The 22,643-nt window shown below is 51.3% G+C and overlaps 2 protein-coding genes across 2 annotated transcripts in view; one reads left to right on the top strand and one right to left on the bottom strand.

Annotated features, from left to right (window-relative positions):
- Positions 1-19,734, top strand: part of MGAT4B (alpha-1,3-mannosyl-glycoprotein 4-beta-N-acetylglucosaminyltransferase B) — a 101,898-nt gene extending 82,164 nt beyond the window's left edge. The window contains exons 4-17 of the mRNA XM_044659812.1: positions 3,397-3,582; positions 3,686-3,826; positions 3,942-4,075; positions 6,477-6,523; positions 8,471-8,584; positions 8,739-8,814; positions 9,092-9,206; positions 10,771-10,901; positions 12,445-12,552; positions 17,334-17,527; positions 18,100-18,178; positions 18,373-18,460; positions 18,835-18,947; positions 19,036-19,734. Of these exons, the coding sequence (XP_044515747.1) occupies positions 3,397-3,582; positions 3,686-3,826; positions 3,942-4,075; positions 6,477-6,523; positions 8,471-8,584; positions 8,739-8,814; positions 9,092-9,206; positions 10,771-10,901; positions 12,445-12,552; positions 17,334-17,527; positions 18,100-18,178; positions 18,373-18,460; positions 18,835-18,947; positions 19,036-19,059 (1,550 nt within the window). The 3' untranslated portion in view covers positions 19,060-19,734. The remainder of the gene's footprint in view (positions 1-3,396; positions 3,583-3,685; positions 3,827-3,941; positions 4,076-6,476; positions 6,524-8,470; positions 8,585-8,738; positions 8,815-9,091; positions 9,207-10,770; positions 10,902-12,444; positions 12,553-17,333; positions 17,528-18,099; positions 18,179-18,372; positions 18,461-18,834; positions 18,948-19,035) is intronic.
- A 79-nt stretch (positions 19,735-19,813) lies between these two features.
- LTC4S (leukotriene C4 synthase) lies at positions 19,814-22,494 on the bottom strand. Its single transcript, XM_044664398.1, has 5 exons — positions 22,405-22,494; positions 21,061-21,160; positions 20,515-20,585; positions 20,198-20,279; positions 19,814-20,111 (listed from the first exon to the last, which is right to left on the bottom strand). Exons 1-5 carry the CDS (start codon positions 22,469-22,471, stop codon positions 19,979-19,981), a joined length of 453 nt encoding a protein of 150 aa, XP_044520333.1. The 5' UTR covers positions 22,472-22,494; the 3' UTR covers positions 19,814-19,978.
- Positions 22,495-22,643: the final 149 nt, after the last annotated feature.

Here is a 22,643-nt window from a genome sequence, read left to right as displayed (position 1 = left end):
AAATTTTTTCCTTAGAGATTCCAATTATCCCAAAGTTCCCAAGTGTATGTGCTCTGTAGTCTTAAAAGATGTATCTATCTCAGTTAACCCTCTAGTCCAGTGAAGCTTTTATTTAATCAGATTACTAAGACATTTCATGGTTTACTTTGGATTTTTTTTTTAACAAAATGATCACAGAGAGTCTAGAAATGCTACACAAAATATTTTATTTTATCAAACAACTTTAAAAATAAATTAGAGAAGGACAGCTTGATGGTGCAGTGGATAGAGAGCCAGGTCTGGAGATGGGAGGTCCTGGGTTCAAAAATGGTCACCCTCCCATGTGACCCTGGGAAAGTCATTTAACCCCAGATTGCCTAGGCCTTACTGCTCTTCTGCCTTGAAACCAATACTTAGTGTTAATCTAAGACAGAAAGTATGAATTTTAAAAAATAAATAAATTGGAATAGAGAGGGAGAGAATTTGGAAACTCAATATTTTTTGAAAAATAATGTTAAAAATAATTTTTGTTTTTACCCCCCCTCCAAAAAAAATCAAAGGGTGTGGTACATTGGAAAGATGAATGGATGTGGAATTGGGAAACTTGCTTCACCATCAACTTAATATATAACCTTCAGGAAGTCCTCTCTGGAGCTCAGTTTCCTCATTTGTAAAGTTATGGGGTTGTAGTAGGTGACATCCAAGGCTTCATGTGTTCAGAGATCCCAACCCTGACATTCCTTATTCTCAGGGCCCTTCTTGTTCTTATACTCCCATGTCCTAAAGGCCTTTCCAGTTCTGTTATTCTCTTCCTAACATCCTTTCCAACTCCTAGGCCCCTTCCCAGCTTCCAATCAGATAAACTTTTTTGGCCCACCGCCCCCTTTCCAGAAAAAATATTACTTAACCCTCTGGAAATTAATTTTTTTTTAATTTTAATAGCAATTAATAGGAAAGGTAAATGCACCTATGGCCATCACCGCTTCTCTAGATCGCTGCAGCACCCAACAGGGGGCGGTGGCGCCCACTTTGGGAATCACTGATTTACATTATAAGCTAATAAAAGCTCGCTATGTTGAATTGTCATCGACTGCCTTGACCTTGTCACATCCTTGGAAAATCATCCAGGAGACAGTAAAAATCTTTCAATGTGTCCAAAACAGAACTCGAATCAGTCCACCTTCCAGCTCCAGCTTTCAGCGTTTCTGTTGAGGGAGCCATCATGGTTTCAGATACCTCTCAGAGTCATCCTTGACTTGCTTTTCCTTCACCCTCCCATAGCCAAGGTTGCCAAGTTATTTTTAGTCCTAACTCCATGCGTCTCTCATCTTTAGCCCCTTCTTTCAACTCATATGGCCCCTGTTCCAGTTTAAGCCCTCACCACCTCTCTCTGGACTGTTGCAACAAACTCCCAGCTGTTCTCCTTGCCTCAACTTGAATCCTCTCCATCCTCCTCACAGTCGCTGAAATAATCTCCTTAAACTATGGTTTGACCTTTCATTCCTCTGCTCACAAGCCTTCAGTGGCTCTGGGAGGAAACCAAGACCTCCTCAGACTGGCATTTAAGCCCCTTCACAGGCTAGTTCTTTCTTCATCTCACACTGCTCCCTTTAAAACATTTTCTTGTCCAGCCAAACTTGATTACGAACCGCTCCTTTTATAAACATAGCTTCCACCTCTCTGATTTTGTACAAGTCTAGAATGAGCTCCATCCTCATTTCCCTTTATCAGAATTCTCATTTTCCTTCAAGTCACTGTGTGGAACTCACTTCCTCCCTGAAGCCTTCCCTGAAGCTCCAACTTGTTCACTCTCTCTCACTTCTCAGTTTTCCCGTTCCTAGACTTATCTGGGTAAAGACTATATCCTGCCAGTACAATAGAAAGCACTTACAAATCTTATTCTTGTTTTGGTAACTTGGCTTCTAGAGCAGGTAATGGAAGCTTTGAGTAATCAATAAACATTCATTAAGCACCTACTATGTGCCTAGCACAATGCTAAGCAATGGGATGCCAAGAAACATAAAGACATAAGTCTGGAGTTAGAACGGTCCTCAGAAGTGGTTTTTTGTTTGTTTTTTTTTTTCCCCAGCCCATAGTTTCTATCTTAGAATAGATACTAAGTATTGGTTCTGAAGCATAAGAGTGGTTAGGCAATGGGGGTTAAGTGACTTGTCCAGGGTCACACACCTAAAAGACCTCAGAAGTTTTCTAGTGCAACTTTCTCATTTTACACAGGAGGAAATATAGAGCCAGAGATGCACTGACTTGCTGTAGGATCACACAGGGAAGCTAGTGTGGCAGTGATAGAGGATTGGAATCAGGAAGAATCATCTTATGAGTTCAAATCTAGCCTTAGATACTTAGTAGATTTATGATCCTGGGCAAGTCACTTACCCCTATCTTATTTTCCTCATCTTTAAAATGAGTTGGAGGAGGAAATGGTAAATCACTCTTATATCTCTGCCAAGAAAACCCCAGATGGGGTTAGAAAGAGTCTAACATAACTGAACAAGAAGTGCCATAGAGGTGATATATTAGAGGTACTTTTGTTGAATTGAATCTTTCACCTGTTCCTACATTGGTATGGGAGGTTAAGACTAGTTGCTAGGCCACCTGGATAGCTCAGTGGATTGAGAGCCAGACTTAGAGATGGGAGGTCCTGGGTTCAAATGTGATCTCAGAAACTTTCTGTGTGACCTTGGGCAAGTCACTTCACCCCCATTGCTTAACCCTTACTTAAGCTCTTCTGAGTTGGAACCAGTCCTCAGTATTGATTTTAAGAAGGAAGGTAAGGGTTTAAAAAATAATTTAAAAGAATAATTTAAATATTTAAAAATAAAAAGAACTCCATGAAAATGAGAAGAAAATGTATTTTTTTCTGAGAGAGCTGGGGACTTGAAGACAAAGCTGGACAAGGTGCTGTAGGGTAAAGTTCAGGGTGGTGGGTCAGTGAGTCAAAAGCAAGCATTTATTAAGCCCTCAATTCTGTGCTAGGGAGAAAAAGAAGCATGATCCAGTGCCTGCCCTTACATTTGATTTTCGAAACAGTGTGTTCACATGTGAATGATTAGGTAGATAAGCATTTATTATATGATTTCTGTATGCCAGGCACTGAGCTAAGCAACGCCAATACAAATCCCAACAAATAAGATAGTTCCTGCCCTCAGAGAGCTTATATGCCAGTGGGGGTGTGAGGTGGGAGGGGGGATGGACAGCACATAGAGGGAAGTAGGAAAGGGGGACCCGGCTCCGCAGCCTGGCTTGGACGTGAGCTGGAGATGCCCAGGAAATGCCTTGCAAGCCTGCATCAGTCAGAGTAAGGCCAAGTCCAGGAGGGCTCCAGATGTGAGGGCCCAGTTTCCAGCTGGGAGAGGGCAGCCCTTCACTGCTGATGCCCCTGGGTCCTCTCTGCCCCAGGTGACTCCGCAGAGGTGTACCAGCGGGAGTTCTTGGCCCTCCGCGACCGCCTGCACGCTGCGGAACAAGAGAGTCTGAAACGCTCCAAGGAGTTGAACCTGGTGCTGGATGAGATCAAGAGGGCCGTGTCAGAGAAGCAGGCCTTGCGGGACGTGGACGGCAACCGGACCTGGGGCCACCTGTCTGGTGAGGCCGGGCCCGGGGGTTGGCTCCTGGGGAGAGGCCGGGGGGCCCAGGCGGGATGGGGGGCCCCGCATCTGAGCCGGCTTTCTTCCCCCCACCATCCCAGAGGACACGAAGCTGAAACTGTGGAACGTCACCCACAAGCATGTGATGCACCTCCCTACTGTCTTCCACCATCTGCCTCACCTGCTGTCCAAGGAGAGCAGCCTCCAGCCGGCCCTGCACGTGGGCCAGGGCCGCACCGGAGGTAGCCAGGCCGGGCGGGCAGCCTGAGGGACGCTGGGCGGAGGAGGACTTGTTGGGGGGCTGGGCCCGGGTGGGAAGGGGAGAGGCCCCTAAACCCCGTCCCTGGGCCACTGCAGTGTCCATTGTGATGGGCATCCCGAGCGTCCGGCGGGAGGTGCACTCGTACCTGACTGACACACTGCACTCGCTCATCTCGGAGCTGAACGCCCAGGAGAAGGAGGACACGGTCATCGTGGTGCTGATTGCCGAGGTGATGGGGCACGAGCCCCGGGGCAGGGCGGGCTCCGGCCGAGAGCGGCTGCGTCTGTGATGCTGGGAGTGGGCACGGGCTGGCCGGGGGGCACGGGCGGATCTGGGGTGAAAGGCGGAGGCCCGGGGCTCACGACCTTGGCCCTGGCTCCCGGCCCAGCTCAGGAGCTCCTGCCCTGGGAGCCTCACCCAGCTCTCGGCCTTCCTTCTCCAAGACTGGCCTCTCTTCCTGCAGGCCTCTTCCCCCTGGGATCACCCAGCTGTGGATGATCCCACTCTAGGACTTCAGATTGTCCTCCAGGGGGTCTTTGAGCAAGTCTCTTAATTTGTCTCTGGCCTCAGTTTCTTCCTCTGTAAAATGAGGAGATTGGACCAGAAACCTTCCCAGGGCCCTTCAGGCTCCAGATTTACCTTTCTTTGTATCCTCAGATTTGGAAGAGAACTTAGAGGTTGTCTAGTTCAACCTCCTTTCTCTTGTAAGAATTCTGTCCGTAGCATCTTTGAACTGTCATCCCCTTTCTGCTCGAATACCTTTTATGATGGAAAGCTCACTGCCTTATAAGACAGACCATTCCATTGTTGAATAACTAATTGTTAGGGAATTCTTAGGATCATTTGATTGAACTGAATATAGGTTTCCCTGAAATATCTATTCACTGATAGTCCTAATCTTGCTTTCTGAGGACCCACAGAACATGTCTCATCTCTTTTCTCCATTATAGGGAGCATGCCTCACATATATATATATATAGATATATATATAGANAGGAGATTGGACCAGAAACCTTCCCAGGGCCCTTCAGGCTCCAGATTTACCTTTCTTTGTATCCTCAGATTTGGAAGAGAACTTAGAGGTTGTCTAGTTCAACCTCCTTTCTCTTGTAAGAATTCTGTCCGTAGCATCTTTGAACTGTCATCCCCTTTCTGCTCGAATACCTTTTATGATGGAAAGCTCACTGCCTTATAAGACAGACCATTCCATTGTTGAATAACTAATTGTTAGGGAATTCTTAGGATCATTTGATTGAACTGAATATAGGTTTCCCTGAAATATCTATTCACTGATAGTCCTAATCTTGCTTTCTGAGGACCCACAGAACATGTCTCATCTCTTTTCTCCATTATAGGGAGCATGCCTCACATATATATATATATATATGTATATATATATCTATATATATATATGAAATTTTTATAATTTTTTATATTTTTGTTTATATTTATAAAATATAAAAATATTTTAAAATATTTTTCCATGTTTATGTGATTCATTTTTTTCCCTCCCCTCTCCCATAGCCAACAAGCAATTCCACTGGGTTGTACAAATGTTATCACTTGATACCTATTTCCATATATAATTTTTTTTAAGCCCTTACCTTCCATCTTGGAAATGATACTGAGTATTGATTTTAAGGTAGAAAAGCGGCAAGGGCTAGGCCATTGAGATTAAATGCAGACTTGCCCAGGGTCACACAGCTAGGAGTATCTGAGGCCAGATTTAAACCCAGGTTCTTCTGTCTCCGGAGCCTGTCTCTCCACTGAGCCATCTAGCCCCGCTGTGTCCGAGGCATTTATATGGCACCTCGGGATACCTGTTAGGCATGAGGCTCCAAAGGCAAACAATGAAGTCCAGGTCCTCGTTCCCGAGGGTCACAATTTTCTCTTCATAGCCTTTGTCCCACCCGTTCATGCATGAAGGGCTTCCTGTTGACGGGAAACCAGAGCAGATCTTGAGCTGAGCAGTTTTGTTTCCTCTCTGGCATCTGTCCCCAAATGCACAGATGTTGGACTTCTCCCTTCCTTATCCTTCCTCTTGCCTGTGATTCTAGAAAGCCTTCCAGCCATCCCTCAGGAGCACATGGTAGAGGGGGAAGGATGCTGGACCTGGGTTCAAATCCCAGCCATTCTTTGTACAACTTTTATGACCTTGGGCAAGTCGCTTACCCTGAGCATTGGTTTTTATGAAGTGAGGGGTTTGAACCTTGTGAAGGTCCTTTTCGGCTCTAAATCTGCAATCCCATGACACCATAGTATTTTTATTTTATTATTTTATTGATTAAGAAAATTTTCCTATGGTTATATGATTCATGTTCTTTCCCTCCCCTGCTCTCATCCCCTCCCGTAGCCGACATGCCATTCCACTGGGTTTTACATGCCATGACACCATAGTATTAACTGTTCCTGACTTCCTGATTTCTTAGTTCTTTCCCAAACCAGAGTGAAGAGTATCTTAGATGTATTTATGTATGGATAGTTGGGGGATGGTGAGGGTGGACAAGAGAGGGGAGTGTCGGAGGAAAAAACCTGTGGTTCTGGGGGGCCTGGGCTTTCAGGGACTCTGGAGGTCCCACAGCCCTGGGGAGAAGAGTACAACACTCAGACTGCTTGATTTTCCTCCACAGACAGACGCCCAGTACACAATGGGGGTGACGGATAACATCAAAGCCTTGTAAGTACTGAAGCCCCCTGACGCTAATGTGGGTGGGAGAGAGTCTGAGATGATATCCGTAGCTGGGACCCTCAGATTCTCTTTCTCCTTTGCAGAGAACTCAGCTCCCTTCAGCTGTACCCTAGGGCTCCTACCTACCTAGAGCCTCCCCAGACTGGGTGTGAGCAAAGCGTGGGGTCAGAATCTGGGAGGGCCCGGAGCCCACAGATTGCCCTAGGGTCACAGTAGCAGACATTAGGGAGCAAGAGGGAAAAAAAGGACTAGGTGACAAGAGTCCCTAGGAACAAAGTGTGGCCACTGAAAAACTGAATTTTTCAAAAATTCATTGGGAAAAACATTTGGGTCAGAGAAGACGCAGCTGCAAAATGGCCTTGGTGTTGCCTGGGAGGGTTTCCAGAATACCCTAGTGTGGGCTGAGCCCACCTGGGGAAAGGAAGTTGGGTTCACCTTAAGAGCCCTAGGAGAAAGGAAAAGAGCCATCTCAGCTCAGGTTCCCACCCTCCTACTTGCCTTCATTTTCTTTTCTTTTCAAAATAGATTTTTATTGATATCTTTTGTTTTTACATTGCCTAAATTCCCCCTATATCTCTTCCTCTCCCAAAGGTCCAGACTACTTAACAAATAACTTTTAAAAGAGAAAATGAGAAAGAAGGGGGAAAAGATCAACAAAACTAATCATAAATACGTTAAAAAAAAATCTGACAATGCATACAGTGTTCCCCCACCACCCTTTGTCCTTGAAGGTGTGATAACAGCATGGGCTACTTTCCTTTCCATAATGCTTTTTCCCATCAGCTTTCTCATGTGACCCCGGCAACCCCTGAGAGGTAAATAAGGCTGGGTCCCAGGTTTAAGGTGTTCCCAAGGACCCAGGTTGGCTCCTCTATGATTCCCTTTCCCTGGGAAATTGGTAAAAGTGGGAGCAGAGCCCAGTCTGTCTGCAAGCCTCTCCTTTAGACTCCAGAATGCCTCTGGCCAGGCCAAGGCCTCAGGGCACGGCATGGGTGCCCAGTCTCACCCATCAAGTGCCCCAGCCCAAGGTTCTGATTTCAGTCAGGCTTGGGGTTCTGTTGTTCCCTGCTCAGCCCCTTCTGGTATCCCCCAGCCCACATTCACACCCCTGCAGCCCTCAGGAGCCAGCCTTGTTTGTGGCTGCCTCTGGACGCCACAGGTAAAAGCTCTCATTTACAGAATCAGAGATGTGGGTGGAAGACACCCACTCTCTCGTGTCTTCACTGGCACCACCAGGGGGTGCCAGCTCACCACCCCTCCTCTCTTTGGGGCTGAGAACCCCAGGACTCCCTGTGCTCCTGGAGCTTTTCTGAGGGGGTGAGAGGTCAGGGGGTGTCTGTGAGCCCCTGTCTCTGGTTGTGCTGCCCTGCTGAGGCTGGCATGGATCTAGGGCATCTTCCAAGAGGCTCCTTCTCCTTGTTCCTGCCTCTGCTCCCTCCAGCATCGCCCTCTTCTCTGGGGTCCAGCTGATAATTAATACGGGGAAGAAGGCACACAGCAGGGATGTTTTCTGTCTTTTAAAACCCTTCCTTTCTGTCTTAGTAACAATTGTAAGGCAGAAGGGCAAGGGTTAAGCAAACAGGGTTAGGTGACTTGCCCATGGTCACATAGCTGGGATGTGTCTGAAGCTAAATTTGAACCCAGGACTTCCAGACTCCATGCTTTATCTACTGTGCCACCTTGCTGCCTCAGCAGGGCTCCTTCTTGACCGCTGTATCCCCATACTATTTTATTCAGCCTCCTTCTCAGTAGAGTATGGTAGTCCTGGAGTCGGGATCTGGGTTCCAGTTTTGACATCATCATTTACTACCGGCATGACTTTCAGCCAGTTACCTAACCTTCTCAGGGACTCTGTTTCCTCCTGTGTAAAACAAAGGGCCTCTGGGACTCCTTTTCCTTCTCCGTCTGTGATCCATTCTCTCCTTCCCTCCACAGGTTCCCAACTGAAATCCACTCTGGCCTCCTAGAAGTCATCTCCCCTTCTCCACACTTCTATCCTGACTTTTCTCGGCTGCGAGAGTCCTTCGGAGACCCCAAAGAAAGAGTCAGGTACCCAGCGCGAGCCCCCACGCCTGCCACCCCTCCTCCACCCATGCCTCCAGCCTGGGCAGACCCCGAGCCCCCTCGGACACCCCTCCCCTGCCGGAACCCTGCCCAGGGGCCCCCTCGGCCCTCACCTTCTGGCCCTGGCCCTCTTCCCCAGGTGGAGAACGAAGCAGAACCTGGACTACTGCTTCCTGATGATGTACGCCCAGGCCAAGGGCATGTACTATGTCCAGGTCAGCCCCCAGGAGCGGCCGGAGGGCCTGGAGGGAAGGGGCAGGGGCTGGGGGCTTTTCCTTCTCACTTGTCTCCGCTTGGGGTGGCCTGTGGCGGGGAAGGGACTTCCAGGGAGAAGCGCCCGGGGCCCGCTGGGGAGGCCGTGTGGGAAGCCCGGGGTGGGCCCCGGGCAGGGAATGAGCCGCCTGCCCCCTCCCCCGCCCCCTCAGGGCCCCTGGGGAAGGGTGGGGGGTAGCCTCTGAACCTCCCCTACTTCCCCCCCCCCCTCCCCGGCAGCTGGAGGACGACATTGTGGCCAAACCCAACTACCTGAGCACCATGAAGAATTTTGCTCTGCAGCAGCCTTCGGAGGAATGGATGATCCTGGAATTCTCCCAGCTGGGTTTCATTGGTAATGAGTGCATGCCCCCCGCCCTGGCCTGCCCTCTCTTATCCTGCCCCAGTGCCACCCCTGCTTCTCCCAGGGGCCCGTGCCAAGGCTGTTCACCCCCCCCTCTCCTTCCCCCTTCCTTCTCTTCCTCTTCCTCCTCCTTTTTCCATCTTTCCTCCTCCTCTTCCTGATTTCCACAATGTCATGAAAAGAGGTCCTCTGTTCAAATCCTACCTCTGCCATTTTACTCCCTGTGGGACTCTGGACAAGATATTAAATATCCTCAGGTTTCAATTTCCTTTTCTCTTTTTAAAAATTCCTTACTTTCCATCTTATTGTATATTGACGGAAGAGCAATCAGGGCTATGTCGTGGGGGTAAAGTTGACTTGCCCGGGGTCACACAAGTAGAGAGTGTCTGAGGCCAGATTGGAACCCAGGACCTCCCAACTCTGGGCTTGGCTCCCGATCCATTGAGTCACCCGGCCGTCCCTTTTCCTTTTCTGTTAAATGAACAGATGGTCTTTGAGGGCCCTGCCACTTCCAGGGCTATGTTCCTGTGCTCCTGAGCTTCTGCCGTGCCCGCCTACGGGTTCTGCCCAGAAAGACAGACAGCCCCAGGATAGACGCACCCTGCCATCCTCACCTGACCTGGGGGGGATCCCTTTATTTGGGACCCTCCTGCCCTGAGCCAGCCGAGGGCAGGAGCTGCACCCAGGAGCTCAGCCTAGTGAGACAGTGAGACCCACGACCAGAGTGACCCGGAGGGCTCCCCGTCACCCATCTTCATGCCTTCAGGAACTGCCTGCTTTGCACTGGCGCCGGCCTCCCTGCCCCCAGAGAGCCTGCCTTCTCTCAGGGGACACACAGACGGTCACGCAGAGGCCGCTGGTGCTGTAGACGATGGAGCCCTGCGCCTAGAGTTCAGGAGACCAGATTTCAAATGTGGCCTCTGACACTTCCCAGCTAGGTGACCCTGGGCAAGTCACTTACCTCCCCCTGCCTAGCCCTTACCTCTCTTCTGCCTTGGAGTCAATACGCAGTACTGATTCTAAGATGGAAAGTCAGGGAATACTACTACTATGCCTACTACTACTACTAATAATAATAATAATAACAATAATAATGCGGCCAGGGATAATCTACTACTCTGTAAGGGATAGTGAGGGCGCCTCCCTCCTGGTCGTTAGGAAGATGGTGAGAGACTATTGGTGTGCCCCTAGCACAGTGCCTGGCACATAGTAAGTCATTCCTTCCCTCCCGTGTCAGCCCCTCCAGATTCCCTTTAGGAGTCATACCGTCCCTCCCTTCCCACAGAGCCCCAGGACAGGCAGTCAGGAAGGGATGCTGCCCAACCCGCCCGCACACTTGACCCTCCTCGACTTTATGATTAGTCCGATTTGGGGGAGAGAATCTGAACCCTAAAATATCAGAAAATGGGGGTCAAAAATGGTTTCTGCATGTAACTGACAGCATAAAGGCAACAAGTCCAATTTTAGGAAGCTTCTCCTCGCGGCGTCCCCTCTGTCCTGCTCTGGCCTCCGCCCGGCCCCTCACCGGCTCAGGCACTGTCCGTGGTCTCTGTAGGGAAGATGTTCAAGTCTCTGGACCTGAGCCTGATTGTGGAGTTTATCCTCATGTTCTACCGGGACAAGCCCATCGACTGGCTTCTGGACCACATCTTGTGGGTGAAGGTCTGCAACCCAGAGAAGGATGCGGTGAGTGCGAGGGCCCCTCCGCAGGGCGCTGCTCCCCGCCGCTGGCTCATCCCTGTTGTGCAGACGAATGCGTGTCTGGGCCCTCCCGCCCAGCGTGAAGGCGTGGGCTAGGGGGCCTCTGTACAGGGGGCCCGCCGAGGCTGGCCACGGACACCTGAGAAGGAGGCGCGAGTGCGCGGCCTGCGCCCTGCGTGCCTGGTCTCTGCACTGTTTAACGGGCCTGGGTAGGCGCGGGCCCCAAGGTGCCCGGAGGAATGCCCTGCCTTTCCCCGGGCTTCGGCTGGGAGGTGAAAAGGCCCAGGCGGGGCGTCCCAGGAGCAGGGCTGGCTCACGGTTTCCCCAGAGCACTGACCTTTGGGGAACCCCAACTCACCCAGAGCCGTGGGTGGCAGCGACCCAAGTTCTGCCCAGCTGCCAGGAACCTTCCCTTTCTGTCCACCCACTCCATTGATCTGTTTGCCCTGTCTGCTGGGGAGCTGGCCTTTCGGTTCCTCCATCCCTTCTGGATGTTTGTCCATCTCCGCAGCCACCCCTCTTCCAAACTGCCCATCTCTGCCTTATCTGTCTGTCCATTTGCTTGTGCCATCTGCCTGTTTGCACGGCCTATGTGTCCGCCCACCCTTTCTGGCTAACTGCATACTCAGCTTACTTCCTACCCTTTTCTTTAAAATAAAATAAAACATTAACCCTTACTTTCTGTCTTAAAATGGATGCCGAGTCACAGTCCCAAGGCAGAAGAGCAGTATGGGCTAGGCAGTGGGGGTGAAGTGACTCACCCAAGGTCATACGGCTAGGAAGTGTCTGAGGCCAGGCTGGAAGGAACCCTGGCTCTCTATCCCCTGAGCCATCTTGCTGCCCCTTTACAAGAGGGTAGAATGTGGACACGGAGTTAGAAAGACAAGATTCCCAACCCTGCTTCGGATGTTGGCAAACTCTGTGTGCATGGACAGAGAGACTTCATTGGGGGGAGGAGAGAGAGGGAGAGAATTTGGAAATCAAACATTTTTAAAGCAAATGTTAAAATTATTTTTTTACATTCTTCAAGTGGAGAAAAAATAATTTTAAAAAATGCAGATAATACAACTATAGCTACTCAATTGTCGTGAGGCTCAAATGAGATAATATATATATGGTGCTTTAAAGCTCTATAGAGGGGGCAGCTGGGTGGCACAGTGGATGAAGAACCAGGCCCCAAGAGAGGAGGTCCTGGGTTCAAATATGACCTCAGACACTTCCCAGCTAGGTGACCCTGGGCGAGTCACTTAACCCCCATGGCCTACCCTTACAGCTCTTCTGCCTTGGACCCAACACATGGTACTGATTCTAAGATGGAAGGTGAGGGTTATTTAAAATAAAAATACTACTACTACCACTACCACCGCCATGACTACTATGCCTCATGTCTACCTGCCCCGTCTGGCTGTCTATCTCTTCTGGTTGGACTCAGCCCCTCCTTCCATCTCTAGCCACTGTGTCTGTGTCTATACCATCCCTCAGGCCTCCTCTGCTGGCCGGGGTTAACTGTCCCTCTCTGTCTGTCCAGAAGCACTGTGATCGACAGAAGGCCAACCTTCGGATCCGCTTCAAACCCTCGCTTTTCCAGCATGTGGGCACCCACTCCTCCCTGGCTGGGAAGATTCAAAAACTCAAGGTAAATCTGCCTTTTTCCCATCGTCCCTCCCGCCCTCGACCCCTTAATTCAGTCCCTTTAGGCCTAGAGGTAGGCAAACCCAGTGTTGCAGGGGACAGAAGGGGGTCCAGTTTTACTGGAATATAGTGTGCAGGGATAAGGTGGCACCCCATCGAATGCCAGGCAAAGGAGAGCCTGAACCTATTCAGAACCTATTCAGTAAACAATTTTTGAATGGTATCATGTGTCATTGTGTCATGAGCAGATTTATATGCTTGAAAGAATCGTCTGATAGGGAAGTAAGAAATAATTGGGGAGCAGATAGGCAGCACAGTTGATAGAACTCCAGGCCTGGAATGGGGGGGGGGGGTAGGTCCTGAGTTCAAATCTAGGCTCAGAGACTTCCTAACTGTGTGACACGGGGCAAGTCAGCTAACCCTAGTGGCTTAGCCCTTGCTATTCTTCTGTCATAGAATTGATACAAAGACAGAAAGAGGTTTGTTTTTTTTTTTTTAGTTTATTTAATTAATTAATTTAGAATATTTTTCCATGGTTATAAGATTTATGTTCTTTCCCTCCCCTCCTCCTACCCCCCCTCCCATTGCCAATGAACAATTCCACTGGATTTTACATGTGTCATTGATCAGGACCTATTTCCATATTATTAATATTTATATTAGGGTGATCGTTTAGAGTCCATATCCCCAGTCATATCCCCATCAACCCATGTGACCAAGCAGTTGTTTTAGAAAGAGTTTAAAAAAAAAAAGGAAGAAAGAAAAATGATGAGGAGGAGAGCAGAGGCAGGGCATCCTACCTCCAAAGTGGGCTAGGCACGTGGTCACGAAGGCCTGCTTACAGCTGCCAGCAAGGAGAAAGGAGAATGGCTGTGGGAACCTCCCAGATTCCTAAGTCTCAGAGGGCACTTTCCTGGGAGGCTCCAGTGGTTCATGGTGGTCCCAGCCCCAAAGGCCAAGGGCACCTCATTGATGCTTTCATTTAACAAGCCTCGGCCCCTGCCTTAACCTTCCGACACAGCCTCCTGCCCACTTTGGCTGTAGCCTGCAAAGAGGAGAATGCAGAGTGAGCATCAGAGACCCAGCGCTGGTCCTGGAGAGCCGCAGGGCCTCGCCACCTTCTCCCTATCCTAGCGGCAGTGAGTCCCTGGGAGCCTTCCTGGCTCAGACTTCCTGGGATTCCCCAGAGAATGACATCAAGAGTCCTCAGCTGGCCCAGCCTGGCTAGGGCAGGGCCGAAGTCTGCCCACCTTCCACCTGCATCCCCCGCAGGGCCCTCTCTCATCCCTGTCACTGGACCCATCCATTCCCCATAGGACGCCCACCTGGCAGGGGCCCTGCACACCTCCCGCCCGACTTTATTTACCCTTCCCAGCCCTCTTCTGTTAGCTCTTGGGAGGCCTACAAGGTCCAGGGCCCGGCCTTCTCCAGGCCGGTAGGGAAGGAGTGCGAGCAGAGAACCATGAGAAAGAGCCTGGAGCTGCCCCCCTTGCACCCTCAGGCAGGCTAACAGCTGGGTGGGGAAGCCTGCAAGGAGGCAGGCTGGCGATTCTTCTCTGCTGGTGGAACTGCCCATGGGCACTGCTTGGATCCTTCCTACGCTGAGGAAATGATGGACACTAAGAAGAGACGCATGTGGACAAACGTGTCTCGGTGCACTCTGGTTTGGTTTGGTTTTAAACCTTTCTCTTCTTAGTATCCCTTCTAAGACAGAAGAGCCAGCAGGGCTAGGCAGTCAGGGGGCTCACACCGCTCAGAAGTGTCGCAGGCTGGATTTGAACCCAGCTCCTCCAGGCCTGACCCTCTCTCCACAATGCTATCTGGCACTCTGTGCTAACAGTAACCCCAAAACAAAACAGACACACAGTGATTAAAAGATAGGGATGAAGAAAGGAGATGATAGATTAGCAGTGTGCCATGAAAAAGAATGAAGATGAAGAATTCAGAGAAACCAGGGAAGACCTATGTGAAGTCACGCATCTACACGAAGAAAGTGGAAGCCGAGGAGAAACGCGCAGTGACCACATAAATAAAGTCTGTGTGGCGACACCGCACACCTTGGGTCAGACACGGTGGTCACTGTCAGGAACACCCTCAGTTAAAGGGTGCCTTGTTCTTTTGGGTTAATAATTAATAAACTCATTTTTTGGGGGACATGTAAATTGTGTTAAAACAAATTGCATCAGTAATTTTTTTTTAAGCAAAGAAAAAGGCTGTAGCTTGCTTGCCTATATACCCTTCAAGACTGCCCAAAGGAGGGAGCAGCTGGGTGGCTCAGTGGATTGAGAGCCAGGCCTAGAGAAGGGAGATTCTGGGTTCAAATATGGCCTCAGACACTTCCCAGCTGTGTGACCCTGGGCAAGTCACTTGACCCCCATTGCCTAGCCCTTATCTCTCCTCTGCCTTGGAACCAATATACAGTAGTGATTCTAAGACAGAAGGTAAAGGTTAAAAAAAAAACTTCCCAAAGGACCAACATCCAGACCCTTTTATTGGGAATACTTTCAAGAGGAGGTTCACTGATCCCATCCACATCCTTTCCCCAATCTTTCCCAAGGAGAGAAATAATAGAAACTGAGCCCCTTCTTGGCTCCCCCAGCTCAGACTTCTAAAGCTACCCCTCGCTGGGGTGGATGAGGCATAGAGGTCTTGAGGATGGGAGAGGGCTCTGTCATGTCCGTGTGACCGTCCTCTCACTCAGTGGCTCAGTCACTCACATGGGCCCCACCATTGGTCATGAAGGTTTGCATATCATCCTTGAAGGACATCCAGTCCCATTGGTGTCAGGCTGAAATAGAAACGGATGCTTGCTGGCCCAGTATTGACTTAGGAGACCACAAATTAACATTACGTTGTATCATGTGCAGTCAGGTGGTGCCATAGTGCGTAGAGCACCAGGCCTGGGGTCAGGAAAACTCATCCTCCCAAGTTCAAAGCTGACCACAGACACTGTCTAGCTGTGTGACTGGGCAAGTCACTTTACCCTGTTGGCCTCAGTTTCCTCCTCTGTCAAAGGAGCTGAAGAAGGGAATGACCAAACCACTCCAGTATCTTTGCCAAGAGAATGTCAAATGGGGTCGTTAAGAGTCTGAAACAACAACCAAACAACTGAAATAACTGAACAACAACATACTGTATTATATTTTTATTTGTTTTGTTAAACATTTCCTAATTACATTTTAATTTGGTTTGGACAACAACCCTTTGAGGGTGGTGAGTTTGACACCTTTGAATTCTAATCCAACTCATTCCTGAGCAGAAAATCTCCCTACAGCATCCTGACAGGTGGCCATCAAGCTTCTGATTGAAGATCATTGTTGATGGGGAAGTCATTACCTCCCAGAGTAATACATTCCACTTTGGGACAGTACTGGTCAATGAGCCTTTTTTATTCATTAGTGAGCTGAAATCTGCCTTTCCAGCTTTTGCCCAGTGCTACTTTTTTGTGCCTCTTAAACCAGATAGAACAAGTCTAAGATAGCCCTTCATATACTTGAATATATACATATATCTATTCTCTCTTCTTGCTAAAATCTTCTCCAGGCTAAAGATCCTTTTTTCCTTCAATTAATCCTTGTATAGCATGGTCTCAAGTCCATTCAGTGTCTCATTGTGAGAGAAAATGGAAGTCAGTGTGCCATAAAGAATGAAAATGAAGAATTCAGAGAAATCAAGGAAGACTTCTATGAAGTTATGCACATAAGTGAAGGAAGTGGAAGCAGAGGATATACTCCAGTTTGTCCCAGTCCTTAAGATGTGGCCCCTAGAACTGAACACAGTAAGAGATCTGACTGCAGTCAAGAATAGCAGGACTCTTCTCCTCCCTCATCCTAGACCAGCAATGGCAAACCTATGGCACAAGTGCCAGAGATGGCACACAGAGCACTTTCTATGGGCATGTGGTGCCTCCCCATCCCCACTCCTCAGAGTTTGTTACTAGAAAGGCAGAGAGACTCGGACAGAGCTGCTCCCCTTCCCCTCTCCACTGCCCCTCCCTGCCCCTCTGTCCAGCAGCCCAATGGCAGCACTTCCTCCCTCCCCCTGTGTGGGATAAGGGGGAGAGACAGGGCACACCCTACACTCGGTGGGAGGGGGGGGGCACAGCACATAGTCTTGGGGATGGGGCACGGTACATAGTCTCTAAAAAGTTCACCATCACTGTCCTAACTGCTTTTGTTTCATGGTATAACTAACTGGGCCAGCCCGAAGGCCTCAGTAATTGTCAGTAGCTTTTGTAAATCACATGCTGGTATCCCCATATAACTAAGGTCAAGGTGAGGCCTAAGGGACAGGATGGATAGCCCAGGGACCTTAGCTCAGGGTGCCCTACAGAGCCTGTTGTGGTTGGGTAACAGCATAGCCAGTAGGAGAATGTGGGCCCTGGACCAGGAATTCTGGCTTTTCCAATCCTGGGGACTGGAGTATATTGGCAATGAACATCAGACATCAAATCTGGCCTCAGACTCTTCCCAGCTGTATGACCCTGGACAAGTCACTTGATCCCCATTGCCCACCCTTACCTCTCTTCTGCCTTGGAACCTTTACATAGTATTGATTCTAAGATGGAAAATAAGGTTTAAAAAAAGAAAAGGCTTTGCATTTTTTTTATGATCATCATTGCTCAGCACTGGGTGTAAATTCAGTGGTCTCCTATCCAGGGAGGCAGGCAAGATGAATAAAACCTCATTTTGAGTCTTTTTTTAGAGTCAATACTGTACTAGGACTGCTTGCTAGTTGTGAGTCTGGCATGGCTCACACTCTCCTCTTGCTTGTGCTTGTGTCTAGGACAAGGATTTTGGTAAACATGCCCTGAGAAAGGAGCACATGAATCCTCCCGCTGAGGTCAGCACTAGCCTCAAGACGTACCAGCATTTCACCCTGGAGAAAGCCTACCTGCGCGAAGACTTCTTCTGGGCCTTCACGCCCACTGCTGGAGACTTCATCCGCTTCAGATTCTTCCAGCCCCTACGCCTTGAGCGGTCAGTTTCCCGTCCTGCCAGGCCTGGGAGGGATTTGTCCATCGTTGTCATCCCCACCATGAACCTAGCCCTGGGCTTTGCCATACAAACTGGCCTGGGAGCTGTAAGAAAGAGGCTTTCCCTGCTAGCCCTGCTCTTCCCTTCTCTCTGTCTGTCTGCCTGTCTCTCTCTTTCTCCCTCCCCACCTCTCTCTGTTTCTCTGTCTCTGTGCCTCTCTGCCTTTTTCTTTCTCCTCTCTCTGTTTTTCTCTCTCTGCCTCTCTCTTCCCCCCTCTCTCTATCTCTTTCTTTCTCTCTCCTTCTCCCTCTGTCTCTCTCTCTCTGTCTCCCTCTCTGTCTCTGTCTCTCTCTGTCTGTCTCTGTCTCTGTCTCTCTCTGTCTCTCTGTCTCTCTGTCTCTGTCTCTCTGTCTCTCTCTCTGTCTCTCTCTCTCTGTCTCTGTCTCTCTGTCTCTCTGTCTCTCTCTTTCTCTCTCTCTCTCTCTCTCTCTCTCTCTCTCTCTCTCTCTCTCTCTCTCTGTCTCTCTCTCTCTTTCCTGCTCTGATGCTACATGCCTTGTGTGTCTGTCAAACAGGTTTTTCTTCCGAAGTGGGAACATCGAGCACCCAGAGGACAAGCTGTTCAATACCACAGTGGAGGTGCTGCCCTTCGACGTGAGTGGCCTGGCCAGGCGGGGAGTGTGGCTTTGTTGTTTCTCTTGTCAGCAGAGAGGCCCGGGGGCTGCCGTGGACAGGTTGCCCCTCATGAGACCCAAAGTTGATTTGCTTCCTTTTGCCCTGCCTGTCTTGCCTGTCTCCTTGGCCCATCCTTGATGGCCTCCTCCCTGTTCTCGCCCTTTGACCCTCAGAACCCACAGTCGGACAAGGAGGCCCTGCAGGAGGGCCGAGGGGCCACACTCAGGTATCCCAGGACCCCAGATGGCTACCTCCAGATCGGTGAGTAGGGCTGGAGCCAGGAAGATGAGCAAAAAAGTTGGGGACGGTGAGCACCCCAATCTGCTTCCCTTAGCAGCGGATGGAGGGCCGGGTCTGGAGTGAGGAAGACCCAAATTCCTATCTAGCCTCAGATATTTGCTCATTGTATGACTCTGGGCAAGTCATGTCACTGCTGTGTGCCTCGGGATCCTCATGTGTAAAATGAGGATAGTAAGAGCACCTCCCTAGCTCCCCAGGGCTGCTAAGAGGATCGGGTGAGGGAATCACTCTGTAATGCTCTATACATGCCGGCTCTTCTCCTCCCTTTGATTGTGGGGAGGGGCCGGATGTGCGTCTTCTGGGGGTCTCTCTGAGCTGCGCCTCCGCCCCTGCAGGTTCTTTTTCCAAGGGTGTGGCTGAGGGTGAGGTGGACCCCGCCTTCGGGCCCCTGGAAGCCGTCCGCTTGTCCATCCAGACAGACTCCCCGGTGTGGGTGATCCTGAGTGAGGTAAGTGGCCCCTCTGCCCGTCGGCCTGTCCCGCCCCGCACCGAAGCCTCTCCAGCCCCCTCTGACCCTCACTCTTCCGTCCTTGCAGATTTTCCTGAAAAAGGCTGACTAAGCATCGGAGGGTGGAGGGAGCGGAACTTTGAGGCTGCCCAGCCCTTCCCGCCCCAGTGTCTCCCCACACCCCGTGGGGAGCCTGTGCCTCGCTGCACGCCTGGCAGGGCACAAGATCTGGAGGTGACAGGACCAAAGACAGCCCTGGGGGCAAAGGGGAGAAGTGGGGAGGTCTCCGGAGGGCCTCCCTTTCTCCATGGCCTACGGTAAAGCGGAGCGGAGGCGCACGTGGGGCTGGGGGGAGTGAGGGGTCCCGGAGGGAGGACGAGCCCCGAGACCCCGAGGCCATCCTTGGCCTTTGCTCAGCCCCACATTCCCCACTCTGTCCACCAGCCTGATGTGGGCAGGCCCCACAGGGGTCTCCAGCCTAGGGAGCGGGTGCTATCTCCTCGGGCCAGGCCTGGCTGGGCCAGAAGGATGGGGCCATGGGACGGTGGGGGGCACCTACCCTTCACCCCTTCCTCATGGTGGGGCCAAGGAGCTGGGGATCAGGGTGCCGGGTCCCCCTGGCTGGGCTTCGGGGTCTCCCTTTGGGCTGATAGAGGGCAGGGATCCCAGGAGACAGGCCTTTCCGAAGGTGCTGCCCAGCCCTGGCCCCTGGCTGTGCGCTGGCGGAATCAGGGGGGCCTCTCTGGGCTTAGGCGGCCGTACACTGGAATGCATCATACTACTCTAATGTGCTGTGTTTTTTATTATTGGATACATTTGATTTTTTCACGTATGTCGATATATAATTATATAAAACGTGAATTGTAATAAAAGTTTAATTCTGTTTCAAACCTCGGGGGCATCTGCATCACATTCCCTGCCCCATAGTGCCCCTGTCCACAGAGCTCCCCAATCCCTGGTGGGGTGGGCACCTCCCACACCAGGATTCTCCATCTCTGCCTCTGTGGGGTCCCATCCCACCTCCTACCCCATCACAACCGGCCTCTGAGCCTCCTCAGGATGAGGCTCTTCAGGGAGTCTGGAAGAAAGTGGAAGGCCAGGCCCAGCGCAGACAGACCTACCAATAGCCAGAGGATTCGAGCGCCAAAGTACAGGGGGCCCAGTCTGTGGAAGTCGAGGGGGGTGCTGGTCAATCTCACCCTTCCACCTCTGCCTCCTTCCCTGACCCCCCAACCCAAGCCCTCACTCACCTCCCCTGGGCCGACACAGCATAGCCATGGAAGTATCTGTAACGGGCACCCAGGTAGAGCAGGCCGCAGGCAGCTGCCACACCTTTTCCAGGGAAAGAGAAACCAGCTTTTGGGGACCCTGGAAAGCAGGGAAGTGGGGAGCATCCGGGGTGCACACCCCTCACTCATACTGTGATGGAGGAACCTGCAGCATCGTCAGGGCCACCAGGGATGCTTCCTGTGGCTCCAGGAGCCCCGGGGGTGAGGGCAGGGGGCCTCGGTTCTCAGGTTCTACCCAAGCCCCAACAGGGGCCTAATAATAGCCCAGATGATGATACCTTGATGGAAGAAGATGCCAGCCACCCAGAGGACTGCCAGGAACAGGGGGAAGTATTCAGTGCAGTTTACCCTGTGGTAGGGTGGGGGAGACGGGGATGGGAAGGAGGAAGAGAGGCAAAGCTGAGCTCCCCTTTCAGCTCCCACCCAAGGCCCCCTCCCCATCTGGGTCTGTGGTGGGGAAGCGAAGGAGACTCAGGAAGAAGCCGTCACTCTTTGGAAGGGGGAGGCTAGGAGGATGGGATTCAGGCGTTGGGGTGTAGGGGCTGAGAGCCTGCGGCCTCCCTGTCACCCCTAGTTCTGCCCATGCATGCCCTTGATGGTCTTCCTTCTCGTGGGGCTATGAAATGGGAGTGGGAGAAGGGGCAGCCTCCCCCATCCCAAGTACTGAGGAGTAGGGCACAGCAGGATGGGGTTCAGCATGTAGGCATGGGAGGGGGGAGCTGGGGATGGTGGGATAGCTCCATGACACCCCTTCCCTCTGACCCTGAGATCCCAGGGCAGGAGGAGCCTGTCTGAGGCCTCGGGCACACATCAGGGGACCTTACTGAGCTCGGAAGACTCTCTCAAATTCTGGGGGACCACTGGTGGCGGGGGGCGACACCTTGAATTTCCTCCTTGCTGTGATCACCTGCCAGGAGAAATAGGCTGAGGAGGGAAGGAAGAGAATCGGTCAGTTTTCCTTACCTCCGGACCTGGCAGGCCTCTTGGTGGCATGGTGGGGAGGAGAATTGGCTATACTGGTCCTTTTTTTTTTTTTTTAATCAAGGATGTCATTTAACTTTTCTCAACTATAAAATGAGTTCTAGTGCTTTTGCTCCCCCAAGAAAAGCTAGCTTTCACAGTGACAGAACTGTGAGCCATTCTTGCTGGATTCAGTCAGGAGCTCTCCTGGGGTGAGGTTGTATCTCCCATCCCCTACCTCCAGGTGGTCAGGGAATGGTCTGATGGAGGGCCTCCAAACATGAGAGGGGACCTCCCCGAGGATCTCCAAACACTCTCCTCATGACGCCCAGAAACACAAATGCACCATCCTACAGATGGGCTCAGGAGACTTAGAACTTTGTTTTTCATTTGGTTTGCAAAATGTAGTCAAATCAAGCGCTGGCTGGGGCACCTGAGGGGCGGGGTATCCACCATCTGGGGCTCTCGGAGGATTCCCGATTCCCCCCGCAGGGTAAGGAAGTCCCACTGGAAAACTGAAGATTTGTCTCCTTTGGATGCCTTCAGAAGCATCCTCCTCCCTAGGGTGACCGGCTTCTACATTCCCTCCTTGACATCACTTAAGGGCGCTGAGGTAGAAGGCTGCACCGAATCAGGAACACGGGGTTCATATTCTGCCTCTGGCTGGCTGTATGACCTAGTTCAAGTCATCTAATGTCTCATTGCAGAACTGCAGAACTGCGGCCCAGCTGAGTTGGTGTTTTCCCTCCTAGAACTCTCTCTACCAAGGAAATCTTAGGTCTTTGGACCAGCCAACCCACCTGCCCCGCAAAGAGAAAGAGAACAAACGCAAAATTACCACCAGGCCAAATACTAGGCGGGGGAGGTCTGTGGTCCTGCCTCGAAATTATTCTGGGGTCATCCTATCTCTCCCCTCCCCCACCAGGGCACCAGACCTTGGCGGCTCCCAATGGGGCTTCCTATACAAAAGGGGAACCGAATCAGAGTAAAGTCCATGGGCCTGTCTAGACAGCTGCCCCCTGCCCCCGTTTACCTGGCTGCAGGCTCATCCCTAGCCCTTCCCCAAGATTTACAGGGTCCTCTCCTGCCCGCCTTCCTGGGCGCTCGGAGGGCCGCCGCAGCATCCTCCAGCTTAGCTCCTGCTCCAAGGACCCCAGCGTGGGCTTTCTTGCCCGACGTTAAAGCAGGCGCTGGAGTCTGAGCCCTACCTTGGAGCAGGACCCCGAAGAGGGTGACTGTGGCCAACAGGGCCACCTCCTCCTGGAGCCCATCCATGATGCCCCACGACGGCAGCGGCGAGGGCGAGAGTCGGGCGCTCGGCGGTCCCCGGGGACTCTGGTTCTTAAAGGCTAGTAGCAGGGCTCCACCCAGCTGCCTGTGCTCCCCACCCCTTGCATTCATTTCATCATGGAACTAAGCCTGAGTCTCTTCCGCCCCCTCCCCTTCC

This window comes from Gracilinanus agilis, chromosome 2, assembly GCF_016433145.1.
Source record: "Gracilinanus agilis isolate LMUSP501 chromosome 2, AgileGrace, whole genome shotgun sequence".
Taxonomy (NCBI): Eukaryota; Metazoa; Chordata; class Mammalia; order Didelphimorphia; family Didelphidae; genus Gracilinanus; species Gracilinanus agilis.
This window is presented reverse-complemented; position numbering and strand designations above follow the sequence as displayed.